This window comes from Corvus kubaryi, unplaced genomic scaffold (assembly GCF_017639235.1).
Source record: "Corvus kubaryi isolate FWS band 111438036 unplaced genomic scaffold, C.kubaryi_AGA036_p1.0 37334, whole genome shotgun sequence".
NCBI lineage: Eukaryota > Metazoa > Chordata > Aves > Passeriformes > Corvidae > Corvus > Corvus kubaryi.
The window spans coordinates 8289586-8306311 of NW_024581108.1; the positions used below are offsets into that span (position 1 = coordinate 8289586).

A 16726-nucleotide genomic window follows, 5' to 3' on the forward strand; every position below is an offset into this window, starting at 1 on the left:
ATGCACTAAATATTGTGTGTCTCATTTGCAGACCTCATAACAACTGTGGATAGTCTTTCTCTCTAAACACGTCTGTTCATTGTATTTTCTTCTGCATATAAATGCATTCTCTGGTCATTTTGAAGGATGTGTCTGCTACACTGTTTCATTAAACTGCTGCGTTATCGGGTAATTGTTTAAACATAATGCCATAGCACTATCAAAAGGAAAGGTGAACTAATGGCATTTGCAAATGTCAGGGATTATCTTAACACTTTTATTATAGTTTATAAAAAGTAGGTTCAGGGCATTCCATGGCAATTATTTCCACAGAAATTGGGTATTTAAATAAATTGCTAATTATCCGGATATGACAGTATTGAAAACCCTGCTAATGAGTTATTTGATAAGTGTAGCTTATGGTGGCCACCTACAGGTGGCAGAAAGAAAGAACGAGCAGGATAATTGCAATCAGAAGGAATGTGATGCAAATAGTTTGTGTGTAACCTGCAAGTTTCCCTGAACTGTTTGCAAATGCAGATTATGTAAAGTACTTTGATCACCAGTATTAGGCAGCATATACATTATGCAGAAAATGTCTTAATAAAGAATTATGTTTTCTGATGAAAACAAAGTTTTCTTATCTCCAAATTTACTTACCTACTTACTTTCTGAATCATTTGACTGATTATCTATGGTGCCTGAACTTTTCCAGACCATTTTCCTTGTATAATGCTTTTCACCCAAGTTTGTTATTTGCTGTCATTATCATGATTAATTTTAACAGTCTGGGAGATAACCATGTCAGTTTTCTTCCAAGAAGGTATCTACAGAGGGACAAAAGGTGATGTTGCTTAGATTTGGGGGGGTTACATTTCTTTAGCAGCACAGACTTTAGTGGTAATTTATTAGTAAAAAATTATGTATCAGCTGTTTTTTCTTTGTAATATTTAGGCTCAGTGGTTTAAATCTCATATTAAATTTATAATATAATATAATGCAAATTAAAAAATAATTTGACTTGAAAATGCACAGAGTGGGGAGAATTATGACCCAAATTCATTTTTATTCCATCTAGTAACCATAGGTACAAAAAATTTGGTTTTAGTTGATCTGCTATCCAAAGGTAAGAGAGTTTGCTTTCCTTTAGAATCTGTTTCTTTAGTTGATAGAGAGTTTGATAAAGATCATTCAGACTTTTTCAAGATTCAGTCTCAGTAGTACCAGTCTGAATTGACTCTGTTGGCTATTTTTTAATGGACCTGGATCATCTTTACTTAAAGGCCTCATTAGAGCTGCTGCATACATGCGTTGAAAACCTTAAACTATTAAGTTGGTCCAATATATTGCAAGTGAGAAGGTAGCCCAGTATTGAAGACCTTTGAGATTATTTTTCTCCCATTGGTGGATCACTGGGATCAGAAGAGCTGCATTGTTTCTGCTAGGAGCTCCCAAAGCTCCTGGGTTGCTTGAAACTTAACACCAGGCTTCTTGAAGGAGGTTTGGCTCTCAGGCCTCAATCTAGTGAACATTTTTGGTGTTTGACAGGATCACATCCTCTGGGGACTCCAAGTACTTATGAAGTCATAATAAAATGTGTGTCTTCTGGCATTGGTAAAGGGTTTTTACTTCCTAAGGAACTATAAACAAACAAATAAGCAGGTATAATATCTTTCATCAGTTTGTCATCAGCCTGCTGTCCTCAGTGGACAAGAGCAGCTCTGTCTATCTCTGATCAGGGAGACACATTTGATTGATGTATGTTCTGTTTCTCCTTCATGTTGGAATTTGGCTATTGGATTTCCTTGACTGAGAGTCTGAAAAGTCTTACTTTTAATTAAAAAAAAAAAAAAGAAGAAGAAGGAAAAAGGAGAAAGCCAAAGCTCTTTGTTTTAAGGCAAGAAAAAGGTCAGGGACTTTCGCATTTTGTAATTATTTCATTGTTTATGTCTTTCTATAATAGCAAATATTTGTTCCATAATTAATGAGGTTTGAAAGAGCTTTCAGCATAGAGTAGCATGTCATCTCCACAAAGTATTTTTCTGTCTTTCATTTTTATATCTTACTCCCCTGCCTGAGGTCTTGATAAATGGACTTTGTTTATTAAATCTCATTATTTTACAGCAAGGTAAATGATAGCCACATCTAGCATCTGGTAGCAGCTGTGGCACTTCTATCAAGAGAGCACCGTATCAGCAGTTTCCTCAGCTACGAGTGCTTAACTAGTGGAATTACAGATCCCAACGTGTCAAAGTATGTGGTAGATGCTTATCTTTTAGTATGTGAGCTGTCTTTCAAATGCATGCTGGATTTGGACCTCAGCTTCTTAAATACCATTCGATTTATCAGAAAATGTTCTGCAAATTCCCACTACTACTTACAGATCTTTTAAAATTTGGCATTAAATCTCCTTTATTTCAGCCTTCTAAAAACTCCTTCTCCACAAATCTCTATAATGGAATTTATTACCTTCCTATAGTACTTGTATGAAAATACAAGAAAACAGAGACTGTAAGTCAAATTGAGTGTTCATTAACTTTTTTTTTTTAATTTGCCTTCTTTTTTAATAGCTTGGCATTACTATCGTTTCTATGGTTTTCATTCTTTTTCTTTAATCTGTAAGGTTGTTTCACCATTTCATTAGGCAGTAGGATCTCTATCACAAGCAAATCATGTGGTATTCCAGCCCAGCAGCTTTTGTTACAGAGGGACAAGCTTCTGAACTGTTGATGAAAAAATGTAAGGGAGAATGGCTGCATCTTATGTTGTGCTTGTTCCATATGACGTAGACTAATAAAAAAAATGCTGGGATGAATGGTGAGACCTTAGTGAACCCTCTGATTGTCATTACATCCACTTATTTACTCTCATCAGAAGCACTTCTGAAATGTTTTTAAATTCATTTGGGTGAATTATAAATGAATGGAATACTTTTGCAATCATACCAATTTATCACTAATTTACTAATCACCAAACATAAGTAATAACTCATATTATGAATATCAAATTCAGCTACTACTAAAAAGTACGTATGTTCCATAAAAAATTCTAAGTCTCATTGCTGTTTCTGCTAGACTTCATTGAGTCATATGCTTGATTTCTTTGGGCTGAATGAAGGCCTTTCTGATTACCTGTTGTGCTGAAACCATAAAGAAGCTGTCATCTGGTCCTGTTCCTGTACTGTCCACTGTACAGAGAGAGTCATTTAAGTGAGAAGGGTGCTAATTATATTTTCTTGTGGAACTCTTTACTACAAGGTATCTTTAAGGCCAAGGGTCTACAAGCCTTTAAAACTCATTGAAAGCAAACTCTAAAGAGTTACATTGGTGTTAGAAGTATATAAACCTTCATGCCTCAAAAGCAGATTGGGAAGAAATTTCTCTGTAGTCACATAATTTCAGAGTTACCAGTGTCTGTATTCTTTCAGCTTTCTGAAAAACAGCTACCTCATCAGTGAGATTCTGGAGCTATGTCAGCCTGAAAGCAATATAGCAAGTCTGCTGCTTACTTCCAGCTTCAATTTCAAAAACTGAGTATTTGAAGAATTTAATGAACTACTGTTTTTGATAAGATTACTTTCAGTGGTTTTGGCCATGTATTGTATGTTTTGGCCTCTATGCCTTCCAAAAGGCTTTATATGTAAATCTGTCAGAGCAAACTGCATGGTTTCCATTTTTTTTTCCTCAAGCATTTCTCTAAGACTGGACCATTAATTATGTCATAATATTTGCTCTTCGGACTCTTAGCAGTAATCCTCTTTCAGAGGATCGTTCTGTTCCTTTCAGACACGTTACAATCAATCCAGCCCTAGTGTCCTGGGAAAAATTCCTGCTCAACTCCAGCTCCTTTCTGTGATCTGTTCTGTTGGGATCTTAGATTCTTTAAAGCAGTTTTGGTGAGATTTCACATTCTTAGCAATCAGCCCCTAGTTTTCCTGAAAACACATCAATAGTGCATCTTGAGTTAGGCTATCCCTTTCATCTGTATAAAGTTTAGTTGCTGCTACCTCATACAGTACTGAGGGGGAAAAAACCAGCCTGCCAGCCACAGCCATTCAGGTCCTCTGGGTGTGATGTGTCCTCCCTTACACTACTGTATTGCTGCCCAGTTATGGCAGCTGTGCCAGTTTGGGCAAATTTGGAAGTATATCCTCTGAGAGAAGGCAGGTTACAACCATCCCTCCCCCCACCAGGTTTGGGAAAAAATGAATTTTCCTCGAAGGAAAGAGATAAAAACTATTTATTTAACAAACACACAGGAAAAGGATAATGATGCTAAATAATAAAACCTCTCGATCTGCTGAGACAAACCTGGGAAAATTTCAGAGTTCTTCCGTAGATCTCTCTCCCCCTCCTTGGAGCTGGGATGGGGTGGTGGGCCCAACTCCAGGGCCAAGGCCTCAGTGGAAAGTCCTCCCAATGTATTGTGATGTTGAAACCGTCCAGCAGAGAAGAAGGGAAAAATCAGAGTCCCAGGAAAACAAAATTTCACCTCTCCATCTCTCTCCGGAGAAAAAGAGAGCCGAAAGCTGTCTGAGAAAGCAAGCAGAGTGCTTCTCCACTCCCTCTCTCTTGCCGCAGCAGGAAAAAAAAAGTCTCTATCCCTGTGTGACCTTGAAGAAGCTGCAAACTGCTTTGAAGAAGTTTTGCTCAGCTTTTCCTCCCCCCCTCCCAGGCTCAGTTTAAAGGCACAGAAAGGCACAAAACTAATTTCAGGGCATAGAGAAGCGATATGGGATACAACATCATAAAGTCACCCTAAGACAGCATCAAATTAGGCTAAAGGTTCTCTAAATTAAGTAGAAATTTTAATAATGCAGGAGTTCTCTAGAGAAATCCCAACTAGCCTAAAAAATAACTGGAATTGTCATCTGTGTATGCTGTCCATCATTTAATGAGCAGCATCTCTAGGCATATTTTTAATACTTGCATACCATCAGTGGAAGGTAGTCAAAACAGATGCATTGCAGACACAGTGTATCGAGACTTTAATCATAATCCTCTAAATATAGCAGTGGGTTGTCTGACTCAACCTCTATGTACTATTTGAAATACAAGCTTCAGTTTTGGAGACATTACCATAAATGAATATACTTTATTCTTTTGAGAATTTGACTGTCATATTAATTGATAGAGGGGTCTTACTTAAAGAATTATCTGAATCTACAAACATCCAGAAGGGGAAACAAGTAAAATATGAAATGTCAAGTGCAGTGAAATGGCACTTTTAAACAACTTTTAGTTGAACATAAATAAATGAGATGTTTGCTCTTACTTGGACTGCATTTAGGTTCAAAAAATCAACCTGATTCTTTATGTAGAAACATAGATCTCTTTGTCTACAGTGTACTGTATGGTAAAGTATTCCTCTCCGTCTCAGACATTGTTAGTCTTTGTTTTGAGCATCAGCTAAAACGTTCAAGCTGACTTTGCAATGTTTATCCAAATGCTCGTGCCATTTTCTGTATTCCAGCCACATGCATAATTTGCTGTACAAGTGTTGATACCACTTGAAACCCACTTGGTGTCAGTTTATAAATGAATAGGACCTCTGCACCTCAGAATTAGATGTTAGTTCCTGACGTTACTATTCCATGAGGGATGTGCAAGTTCCATCGGGGTCTGTGGGACGTTGCTAACCCAGTGTCCTGGTTTTCTGTAGGAAATGCTATCCGGCCCATCGCCCTCCGCGCAGTGTCTGCCATCGCCCGTGCCCTCCCAGGATTTCCCATCTTGGCAACTGGAGGCATCGATTCTGCTGAGGCTGGGCTTCAGTTTCTGCACAGTGGGGCTTCTGTCTTACAGGTACTGCTTCTTTCTTTAAAACGTTAACGTTCAAGTAATGATGATTAAGATCATAATGTATCTTCCTTTCAAATATTTGGATAGTGTGGGGTTTCTACCGTTGAAAAGAATTTTCTTTTTTTTCACTTCATGCTGCTTGCTAGGAGACATTCATTTCACATGGAGGAGGAGGAGCAGTTGCCAAAAGAAAACTTTGGGTGTTGGAATATCAATCTGGGAAAAGGCTAACCATGAGTTTGTTAGTACTTTTTATCTCTGGCTTAGAGGATTTAAAATTTAAGCATCTCTCACTTGTCATACAAACAGGGTTGACACAGAGGTAAGCTCGAGCTATCTGTTATTACTATATTCTCAGTTTTTGTTTTCTGCAAAGAGCCTTCTCAAGGTGAGAGGGCTTCCAAAGAGTACTGCATTGGTCTCACAGGGAGCCAGTTTAAAGTAACGCTTGTTTATGCAGGCATCTGTGTCCCTTAAGCATGTTCATTGAAACAGGAGGTGTAGAGCTGTACCCCCTGCATGAGGTGCTGGCCTTGCACTGGAGTGAGGGGTTGGCTGCATTCAGCAGTCAGGCTGTTGGCATTGCCTGAGGGTTGGTTTGAGGTGCTGGCCAGACTGGCGGGGTTGGTTAGTCCCTGTCATGGAAGGAAGCCTTGGTGGCCTTGTATTACAGGCACCAGAAAATTGGCTGGAAATCAGCCCCTCACCTGCTCTGCCAGGCATGTCAGGGCACCATTGCAGCATATATGTTAGAAGGGCTGAGGAGCAGGTGGCCTTTATGTTATATTGCTCCATTGTATATTGTTATATTCTGGTAGATGTTCAGCTCCTTTCTCTGTCCGTCCCACTACAGACAACAGCAGCTGTGGATCCTGTGAATATGGGCTTTGTGTCACTCCATGGGATGACTAGAGTGGTTTCATTCCCACAATTCACTTTGACGTTGAAATTAGATTCAGTGTGACCATTCTTTTTACACAGCTAGAGTAACTGCTGAGATTAGTCATTTGTTTGCTATGTTTCACAAAAAAAAAAACAAAAACAAAAAAACAACACAGCCAGCTCAATGTTTTGGTTTTCTTGGGTTTTTTTATTGCACATCAAAGTTAGCATCTCTGGGAGCTGAAGCAGAAGGCTGTTTCTTTTTTATAGACTTGCTATGTTCTTTGGATTTATTAATATAATTACATTTTTTTTTTTAGTTGTATTAAAGTGATTCAAACTTTTCTTTTTTGTGGACAGATAAAAGATTGACCTTTCTTACACAATTGGCAGCTTCTTCTGTATAAATACTAAGTAATGGTGCAAATTACAGGGCAGCATTTGACTACGAAAAAAAATTAGGATTGGCAAGGAAATGTTTTTAGTGCTCTAGATGCATTTCATTTGCTATTGCTAATAGAGCTGCAGTTTCAATGGCTTTGTCTCAGCAGTGTTACATGATCTCAACTGCACAGAGTGAAATGATTTTCTGTTCTATCTCTGCTGTATCTGTTTCTGGATGACTAAAAATAAAGAGGTTTAATGTCACTTTTGCACTTCTATTTTATATAGACAGTGTAGCTGTTTGTTTTTTTATTCTTTCTTTTCTTTTCCTGTTAGTTTGGCCCAATGTTAATGGGAAATTCTGAAATATAATTTAATGCAGACATCCCAGTCAGTGCTCAAGAGAAAGACTATTTGATTTACAAGACATTAATTATTGTTTTCTTTTTAGTAGTAATCAAATTCTCTGAAACTGTATTCCACAAATGACTTGGATCTATACAGATCTTTTGCCCTTTACAGAATAATTTCTCTTTTCAACGAAATTTTCCCAGAGATGGTGAAAAAACTCTTATTTTGTCCTTAAGTTTCACCAGTTTAACTTAAGTCATCTCTAGAACTGATTTTAAACTCCTCTGGATCAAAAATATCCTCAGTTTGAGTGGTTTATTTCTGTTTCACTAAAGTAGGGAAGTCATTTAAACTAATCTCAGATAAATGGATTCTGAAGTGGCTGTGTAGATAAGGATCTGAACTAGTTCAGTTGCATCTATTTTAAAATAAGCCTTTAGTAAACTTTAGCAAGATTGTGAATACAGACCGTAAGTCTTTCCCTCCTGATGGGAAGGACAGATGGAAGGGAGTAGGAATGAGTAATCTCTGTGGAAAGTCATAGAAGAAATACACTTGCTGGGACTAGACTGAAACTGCTTCTCAGATGAGATACACTGTGATAGACAGAAGAAGACAGCCTTGTCTTCATGATGACACAGATCATCTTTGGAATCTAATTAGGATTATGAGAATCATTTCCATTGTTTTCCTTCTAAATGAGGTCATACAAATAGCCAGCTAATATTCTTTTTCCTGAATCCCAATCTCTCTCACATATCTTTGGTATCTAATGCCCAACTTGCTCCTTCAGCAGTCACAACCTCTTTTGCTTACAGCTTTGACATTCACTTATGCTTTCTCAATACCAACATCCAGACCAAGTACAGAATTTGTAGATAGCATCAAATAAAGTGGTCTACTGAATGGTTCAGTATTTAAGATTCACTGCATTCACAGCAAGTCCCTGAGTTAAGCAGGTAGAAGCTAGGACTGTATTGGGGTAATTCTGTATTCCATAGCTTATCTAAAATATCTGGTTTGGACACTGTTGGAGGTGGTTCAGACTGACACAGTACTGCACATTTTGGGATCTGACTTCACATTTCCAAAACCACTTATATGGTTTATGAGGACTCCTTATGACTGATCCAGAGGCAGGAAGTGAGCAGCCTGGGCTTTGGCAGTGATGGAGTGATCTCTGTGTTCAGCTGTGCCAAAGAGGCAGTGGACTTAAAACTGGGGTGTGTCCCTGCTATCACCACCCTGTTACCCATCAGGATTTGTAAAGGGTAGATCATCCAGCATTAAACATGGTCCCATCCCAAAGAGTAGCACAGACTGTTCTGATCTATCCATGGAGCCCAGCTCAAGAGCCTGGGACAGCAGCCCTTGCTTGACCACTGGGCTTCCCTTCATTGTGTCTCAACAGGAGTCCTGTGTCTTCTCTGCCATGGGAGCGGGACGTTCATGACCTAGGATAATAAGGAGGCTTTGTGTGACTTGATTTAATTGCAATGTAGCATATCTGTTAGAGGAAAGGTTTATGAATAATAAATGTTCTTCCATTAAAAGCAAGATCAGGTTTTCCTCTGCAGCTATTTCACCTGCAATCAGTTCTCCATTATTTTTTCCAATTGCTTTTATTTTTGAAACACAGGGATTTATTTTCCATTTGCAAAATCATCATACACAGGAATACAAGTCAGGAGTCAGGAGGTAAGCCATATTTTGCTGTATGCCATAACCACCTCAAGTGGTATTAAGCAGATGTATTAGGAAATGCAATGGGGAGAGAGTTTCAGTAGTCAAAATATTTTCTATCCCCTCCTTTAGAAGATGGAGGGCAACATCTTAGTATTGTTGCTTGCAAAAAGGTTTGAGTGTAAGGAATTTTGCAGCAGGTATGGAAAACACACTGGATCATTGTAGTCAGTACAATGTAGTCAGTAGTAGCTGGGCTTAATATTTTGTACAGCAATTTAACAGAGCGTTCTTCCACTTTATGGACTTCAGAAACACCTGCAAAAAGACCCTATTTGTTTTTTAATTTCTCGTTAAAGATGCTGAAGCATTTCAGTCATTCCTCAGCTGATTCCATAGCACTATACTTTTTTTAAACATACCTGAATCTACCAACCCCTTTTCAGTACAGGCATGAAATTTAAAAAAAAATAACAATTTTAATATGGAGATAATCCTGCCCTCATTGTATACCGGGAGCTCCAGAAATGTCTAGAAGCATCTTTCTGTGATACATGTCATTATTACAGGCTTCCACTGAGGCCGAGGTATTTTATTTCTAATTTAAGTAAGCTTTTTTTAAAGCCCCAATTTATCGAAATTAGATGTACATCAAATTTTTTTGCATGTTTTGCAACATGTGTGTGATTTACCATGTCACACTGATGGTTTGTTAGATTTTTGCAAGGTTGTGAAAGAGACATACATTTTTTAAAGTCATCTTGATGCAGGAAATTAAAATGGGAAACAATTATAGAAAATTCCAGCGGAAAGAGAAAATGCATTATGGAAAAAGCAATAAAAGTGTAAAAATATTAAAGTAAAAATCACTTCACAGTAGCCTGTATGATTCAATTGTAGATCAATATTGTGTAGTTAATGCATTAGCAGTAGAGCATTAATTTGCAATTACAGCAGGTGATCTGATCCTCTGTGTTCTGTCCATTGACATAAATGACCTTTTGTTGAAAGAGATTCTGCAGTCATTATTTCTAGCAGATGTAACTAAAAAAAAGAGGTAGAACAAAGGGGCACTTTCTGAAGTATACTTGTTTCATGGTAGAACCTTTTAGGATTGTATTCTGGTATGGAATACTTTGTTCATCTGGAATATCGGTCATTTTCATGTAAAGAATATGAATTCCTTTTCAAATAAATGTCTTTTCTCACGAAGTATGGAGGTCACACACGTCCCCTGCTGCAGACCTGGATGTCTGTAAGGTTTTCTACCCAGCAATGATTTAAAATCCACCCATGGAATGCTGCTTCCCAGTGGGGCAGCCTGTGGCTTTGCCCCGAGCCGTTTTTCAGACCCACCTTCCTCCACCTTCATCTCCCTCTCCTCCTGGCTAGGATGGAGTGCCTTGCAGTCCTGTCCTGTGGGCACTGTGCTCTTGTTCTCACCGTGTTGTGTTCAGCCCACATGCACCTGTTGCCTCCAGGCCTTGCCCCGTGACCCTCCTCATCTCTCAGGCAGGAGAAGAAGGTGGGAGTGTGCCCCCACCACAGGCAGAGCTGCCATGAATCTGGATCTGCCCCATACCCTTCTTTCCTCCCAGCACCAGTGGGACCTCAGGGATGTGAGGAAGAGCAAAACAACTCTGGAAATGGGGCAGCCCATGACAGGAAAGCAATAGTGATGAGTTTTGCCTCTGTATGATAAACTCTCTCTCCAACATGGAACACAGTTGTTTTTGTGAGACTGCTTGTGGATTTTTAACATTTTCAACGAGCCTTCTTGTTGGTACCTCTTTGGAGCAAAAGTCTCAAGGGATTCAGAACAGTTTGATTATTATTTTTTCTTAAGCAGGCTTTTTAGAGAAGCATTTAGCTGAGAAATTTTTATAACAGCAGGATGGCCCTTTGTGTGTGAATAAACAGGCTTTTCCATCACAAAATCATGGGACTTGATCTATGAGGCAGCATTGTTATTGTATTTGTGCAAGTGTGAAACCCTGTAAGGACCTCTATACTTTTTTTATGGCTACAGAACTGCAAAGTAGGGATCTGGTTCTCCGTGCATTTCATTGCTATTCTTTTTAACTCGTGTCAGTGTCTGTTGAAGTCAGTGAAGACTCTGATACCTTAGCTAAGTGAGGACTAGATCAGGCCGGAAAATTCTCATCCTGGGATTACTATTTGTGCAATTTAATGCAGAGTGGAGAACTAAAAGATATTCAAATCATGGGCGTGCAGAGCAGGGGAGTGAGGGAGCTGGCCCTGTATTTTGAAGTTCCAGGTTAAGTTTATACTGATAACCACTGGGAAGAAAATACTTTGTCTTGCAATGAATAGCCATGATTTTGAATGCAGACAAGGAGTTCTTTTGTCTCAGCCCGGTATGAGGAGAATGAAGTCGCGTGGATTGCTGCAAGTCTCAAACAGCCACAGGGTGCCATTGGTGTGGCAGAGCAAGGCTGTTCTTCTCCTGCCTGGACTCCCAAAGAGCCCACCCTTCCTCCGCCCCCTGCCCACACGGGGGGAACACAGGCTGCAGGCTTTGCTCTGTGCCAGGCAGAGAGTGCTCCAAGGGTAGATAAGCCCAAGAACAGGCACACCTGGGCACCAGCTGGACACTGTGAGGTTTTTGACACAGGCTGTGGCTTGAGGGGTAGAAGAACAAAACCTTTCTGTACAAAGCTGTGCACGACACAGAGAAGTTAAGGTGCTGGACCTAATTCTTCTCTCCCGATTAAAACTGATGAGGGAAGAATAGGTTGCTGGATGCAGTGTCAGGCTACCAAAATGATACAAGACAAGATTCAAGGGATGGTACTTTAGACCCACCAAGATTTTTAAGAAAAAAACCCGCCACTTAAGGCAAAACCACCTTTCAGATGTGAGTCCTTTGATTGAGATAAGTGTAGTCTCCTGTAGAAATAGCAGTTTTTAGACTGTATTCCCAAAGAAACTTGATAGGTATTTGTACATCCATTTGAGTATCCTCCATCACATCTGAGCTTTGTGGCCATTTTCACTGAAATTTGCCAGAAGGTGGAAAGTGTTTTACTCTAACAGATTTTGAGAAACAAAAAAAGGCAGAGGAGAGAGAGAGTAGCTGCATTCCTTCACTGTAAGCACAAGCACACTATGAGCTCACCTTTATTAGACCTCTGAGAACCCGCATGGGACAGCGCTGTTAGGACCGTGTCAGCCACAGGAAAGGCTTTAATTGGCAGTCACACCTTATTAGACGTCAGAGAACCCAACCAGGAGACACAGAGCTGCTGGAAGCCAGATATCATTAGCTCCACTGCTCACAGAGCCACGCACTGAAAAAAGTCTTCAATGGATGCAGCACTGAATGGAGTGGCCGTTCTCTGCAGAGCTGAAATTTGCAGTACATGCAGAAACAAAAGAGGGAACAAAGTGCTGTTTGAACATGTCGACATAAAATCCGAAGAAAAATGAATGTGAAAGAGAGGAAAGAGTTGGGACAGACGTACCCAAGCGTTCACTTCTGAAAACATTTCATTATTTTCTGGTTTTTTCCTAGCCCGGTGCTAATTACAGAAATTCAACCTGTTCTCAACTGTCTGTCTTTGCTAATAAAAAAAAAAGTAATTAGAGGACTGCCACACTTGCTCCATTACAGACGATTGGGAGGGAAATTGCTAATTGATAGTGAGAATTTTCTGTGACAATTTCTTTTAAAGGAAATCAGAATTTGTCAAACAAAAACAATTTATAAAGTTTTTTGGTTATAGTAGTAAAAACCATCAAATTAGAACAGGTTTGTGGCGGTTTTCATTACTGATTCTTACATATTTTTTTGCCATTTTTAATGAAAAGTTGCAAAATTCAAATCAGCACATTGTAAAGTTACGGACTAAATTCAACACTAATAATGCCTTTTATTTTGTGCAGTTTTGCATTAGTTCTACATTTTATTTGGAGCTGCTTAGGGGATTTATCTATTAGCTTTCCTTTATTTCTACTCATTTCACCAGCTAGTAAATGAAGTCTGCATAGATAGGATTGTTATTTCATAAATTCATAAGAATGAATTAAAGCTCATTCTGTAACAATTGCTATTTGTCATTCTCATAATGAATTCTCATGCAAAGTAGTTTCAACTATCACTGTGCGGTAATAATTATTTACTAACAATTAGGTCTCAGTTGTGCATCAGCTCAAATGCTGTCCTTATACCAGTCACTCATGGCCTCTGCAGGGGGATTTGTTCTCCTGGGGACACTGGGTCTGCTCCCCTTTCCTGGGAGTTTGCCCTGCTTCCCTGGGGCTGGTCACACAGGGACTTTAAGAATTGAGGCGATGGGAAGAATAATTGCTTTGGCGACATGTTTTTCTCCATGTCTCCCAAGGAGCCACAACATTGCTTGTCCTTTGAAAACCCAGTACTGCTTACACCTATTTTTAATGTGGATTCACACTACTGATGTGGATTCGTGCTGCTGCTGTCTTACACGAACACTCACAGAGCTCTTCTCCATGTAGATAAAGCGCATTGTGTGAATTGACACCGAGTGAGTTTTGTTTAAAGTTTGCAAACTAAATGCAACATGGAGATGACTCTTCACTAGAGGCTTGGTTAATTGTTGATGAAATTGTAGGCAAGTTATTTTACTCAGCTCAGGTTGCTTTCAGACATGAAGCTAGCTCTGTTGCAGACTGAGTTCCCTTGAGTACGTGCGGAGGTGACTGAAAATTGAATCTGGAAGTGTACCCAGCTCCTTGTTGGATATTGAAAATAAATAGAAGGCAAGATAAGCACAGTGGAAAATGCTGTTTCTTTGTTCCTTTCTGCCATCTACAATAATTACTTAGGAAAATTCTTGTGGGGTTGCTTATTTTAATGTTATATGTGTTGTAACTGCAGGGGACTTGTTTTCCAAAAAGGGAGAATGTAAAACATTCAGTATTGCAAAGATCTGCCATCAGAGAAGTTCTTCTTGAAAACATTGTCAGGCATACAAAGAAAATACATGTTTAAGAAATTTTCCTTTTTGTATCGTAGCAGCTCTGTTGATCTTTCAGTCAGAGGCTGTACCTGGCAGTGAAAGGAAGAAAGGGAAAGCAAGCAGTGGAAGAGGCTGTACTCAGGGAAGGCATGGTCCTGGAGCCCCCACTGAAACAGGGATGCATTGCTGTGCAGCTCAGCTTGGGCTTGGTGCTGGGCTAGCTCAGTTTGGTCGCTGATCTGTTGCTTTTCCCAGTGTCAGAGCAGTGGGTTTTCTGCCCAGGAAGGAGGGAGCAGTAAGTTTTTTCCTGCTACAGCACAAGCCCCCTGACACAGCTTGATCTGGCTGAGGAGGGGTTCTTTTATCCATGTAATTAGAATAAGAGAAACAGAGAAAGCATTTTTCTAAGCTGGCATTTCGGAAGCTGGCAGTACATTTAAGAAAGGGTTTAACTTCCTTCAATATCCTGAGTTATGTTGCTGCTTTTCTTGCTGATATTTATTATTTGGACTGAGATAGGTAAAACAATCCCTAAGGAAATGTGGAAGTGGGTTTTTATCTCAGACACGAAGGATTCACAGGGTCAGAACTATTTTGTTCACATGAATCTCACTCTTCAATGGACACAGCAGCTGCTGCACAAATTCGTACAGGCAAGCTGATAAAGGATGAAAGTAATTTTAGCTGAAATATAATGTGAGAGTACTAGAGGGAAAGACTCGCAAGGATGAGGGGTTAATCATTGCAGGACTGAATTGAGGTTCCAAAATGGAAAAATTTCTGTTTCATTTTGAGAGGTCTGCAGCTTTCAAAATTCTGGTCACAGGAGGATGTCCCTCAGTAGGTGGTTCTCATTAGAATTTGTTGAAAATTTCTTTGAGGCAACTGTTTTTCATTGACAAATTTCATTTAATCTAAATAGATCTGGGGTTAAGTCCCTGCTGAGTCTTGATTCAGAGTGTCCTGGGATGGACACTGAAGGTCTACCCTGGATCTGTTAAGCGTTAATGAGCCTGACTATTGCCAGTGATCAGGGAATAGTTATTCTGTCATAGCGAAGTTTAAGCATGGAAAAGTTTTCCAGTTTAGACTGATAATCAAAATTCTAAAAACGTGGGGAATTAACACATTTAAAGAAAAAAATATTATTTGGGTGAATCAAATCTGTTTCAATCTTTTTGCAACATATTTTGGTTTTGACCTTTTCATTCCAATTAACTTGGATTGCGAAACAGACATTTTCAAGTTAAATGTAGCCATTGCATTCCATGTTGTCAAACAGCACATATTGGTAATTCTGAAACTCTTTTCCCCACGTTATTCAGAACACCGTTGTTTTCTGAAAAGCGTGCTTTCCTAGAATCATGCTCATCTCTGACAAATGCACCTTTCCAAAAATGGGATGACAGACCAACTTGATTCCAGAGATGATGGTGTTCCTGTGGCTAGCTCTTGGATAACAAAATATTAAAAATACTGCTAACTTCTGTGTAATGTTAGTTGATGACCTTTGTCATCAAAGCACCATATCTGAGTGACTTAACTGGTACCTGCTATAGAAATTTCTTTGGAGCTGGAAATGGGTCAGATAAATCTACATCTACCTGACACAACTGGTGATGCTGTCCCAGCAGCTGAAGAGAGCTGGGAGAGCTGAAGGATTTCATTTCCACAACAGTACTTACAAGAGAGAGGCGAGACCTTTGGGTGTTAATAAATGAAATATGATGTATTAATATGAAATATGAATATAAATATATTCAGAATATATTTAAAGATAGTCGTAGAGCCTCTGTATGTGATTGGACTGTTTACACAGGGGAGTTAGTTCATCTGCTTTCAAAGCTATCTTTCATTTTGTAGATCTGCAGTACAATGATACGATTTGCTATACATGGCTGATTATGAAGCTGTTTCCCAGACTCCTCAATGCTCAAGGCATGTGGAATCATATTTGTTTTCTTAGGAAAGATGATCACGATCAGCACTTTTATCGGGGTGTGTGTGCCCACCTACTGCATAAAGGTCCACTTTGTAGTTCCAAGAACTGACAGAATGCTTTAGTGAGATAAGGGAATATAACCATTCCTCTAGGGGTGGTTGACAGGGAAAAAACCTGCAGTTACCTCAGGGAGCCTTCTGAAAATTCTTGATTTATTCTGCATTTCCCCTCTCAAAGACACGGGATACAAAATTGCTTCGTTCAGGGTCCCTTGATAAGTACCAGTTTCCCACTCCCAAACACCCAGTTTAGCTATTTAGATCAAAGATACATTAATTGGCAATGGAGAACTTAAGGGGAGGAAAAATAGATATGAGTAGGCTAGGAATTAATGTGTTGGATAACATTCCTAAAGGATCCCTTATAGTGCTCTTATCTCTTGCCGTGCCCTCGTCTGATAAGTGGCTAATGGATTCTCGACTTTTTTCTCCTCCTTCACTGTTGGCCACTCACAACTGCCCAGGGTTGCTGGAGTGCAGTACATGAACAAGATCTGTCTTGAAGCCCCCAAAATCAGGTACTTTGAGGTCTCTCTGCCAGGAAGAGTAAGCCATCACCTTGGTGCTGGAGAAGCTTCTGAGTAAGCCTGTGTCAGGCAGGAGCCTGCTGTGGCTTCAGCACATGCTGTGGGGCTCTTCCTGCTGCTCAGCTGCTGCATCCGTATTTCCGTCCCTGCGGTCCCT

At 39.6% G+C, this 16726-nt stretch overlaps 1 protein-coding gene across 5 annotated transcripts in view; it reads left to right on the forward strand.

The window, feature by feature from the left end:
- DPYD (dihydropyrimidine dehydrogenase) overlaps positions 1-16726 on the forward strand; it is a 353009-nt gene that overhangs the window by 281361 nt on the left and 54922 nt on the right. For all 5 annotated transcript variants that reach the window (XM_042030116.1, XM_042030118.1, XM_042030120.1 and 2 more), the window contains one exon: positions 5641-5783. In XM_042030116.1, coding sequence (XP_041886050.1) covers positions 5641-5783 — 143 coding nt within the window. The remainder of the gene's footprint in view (positions 1-5640; positions 5784-16726) is intronic.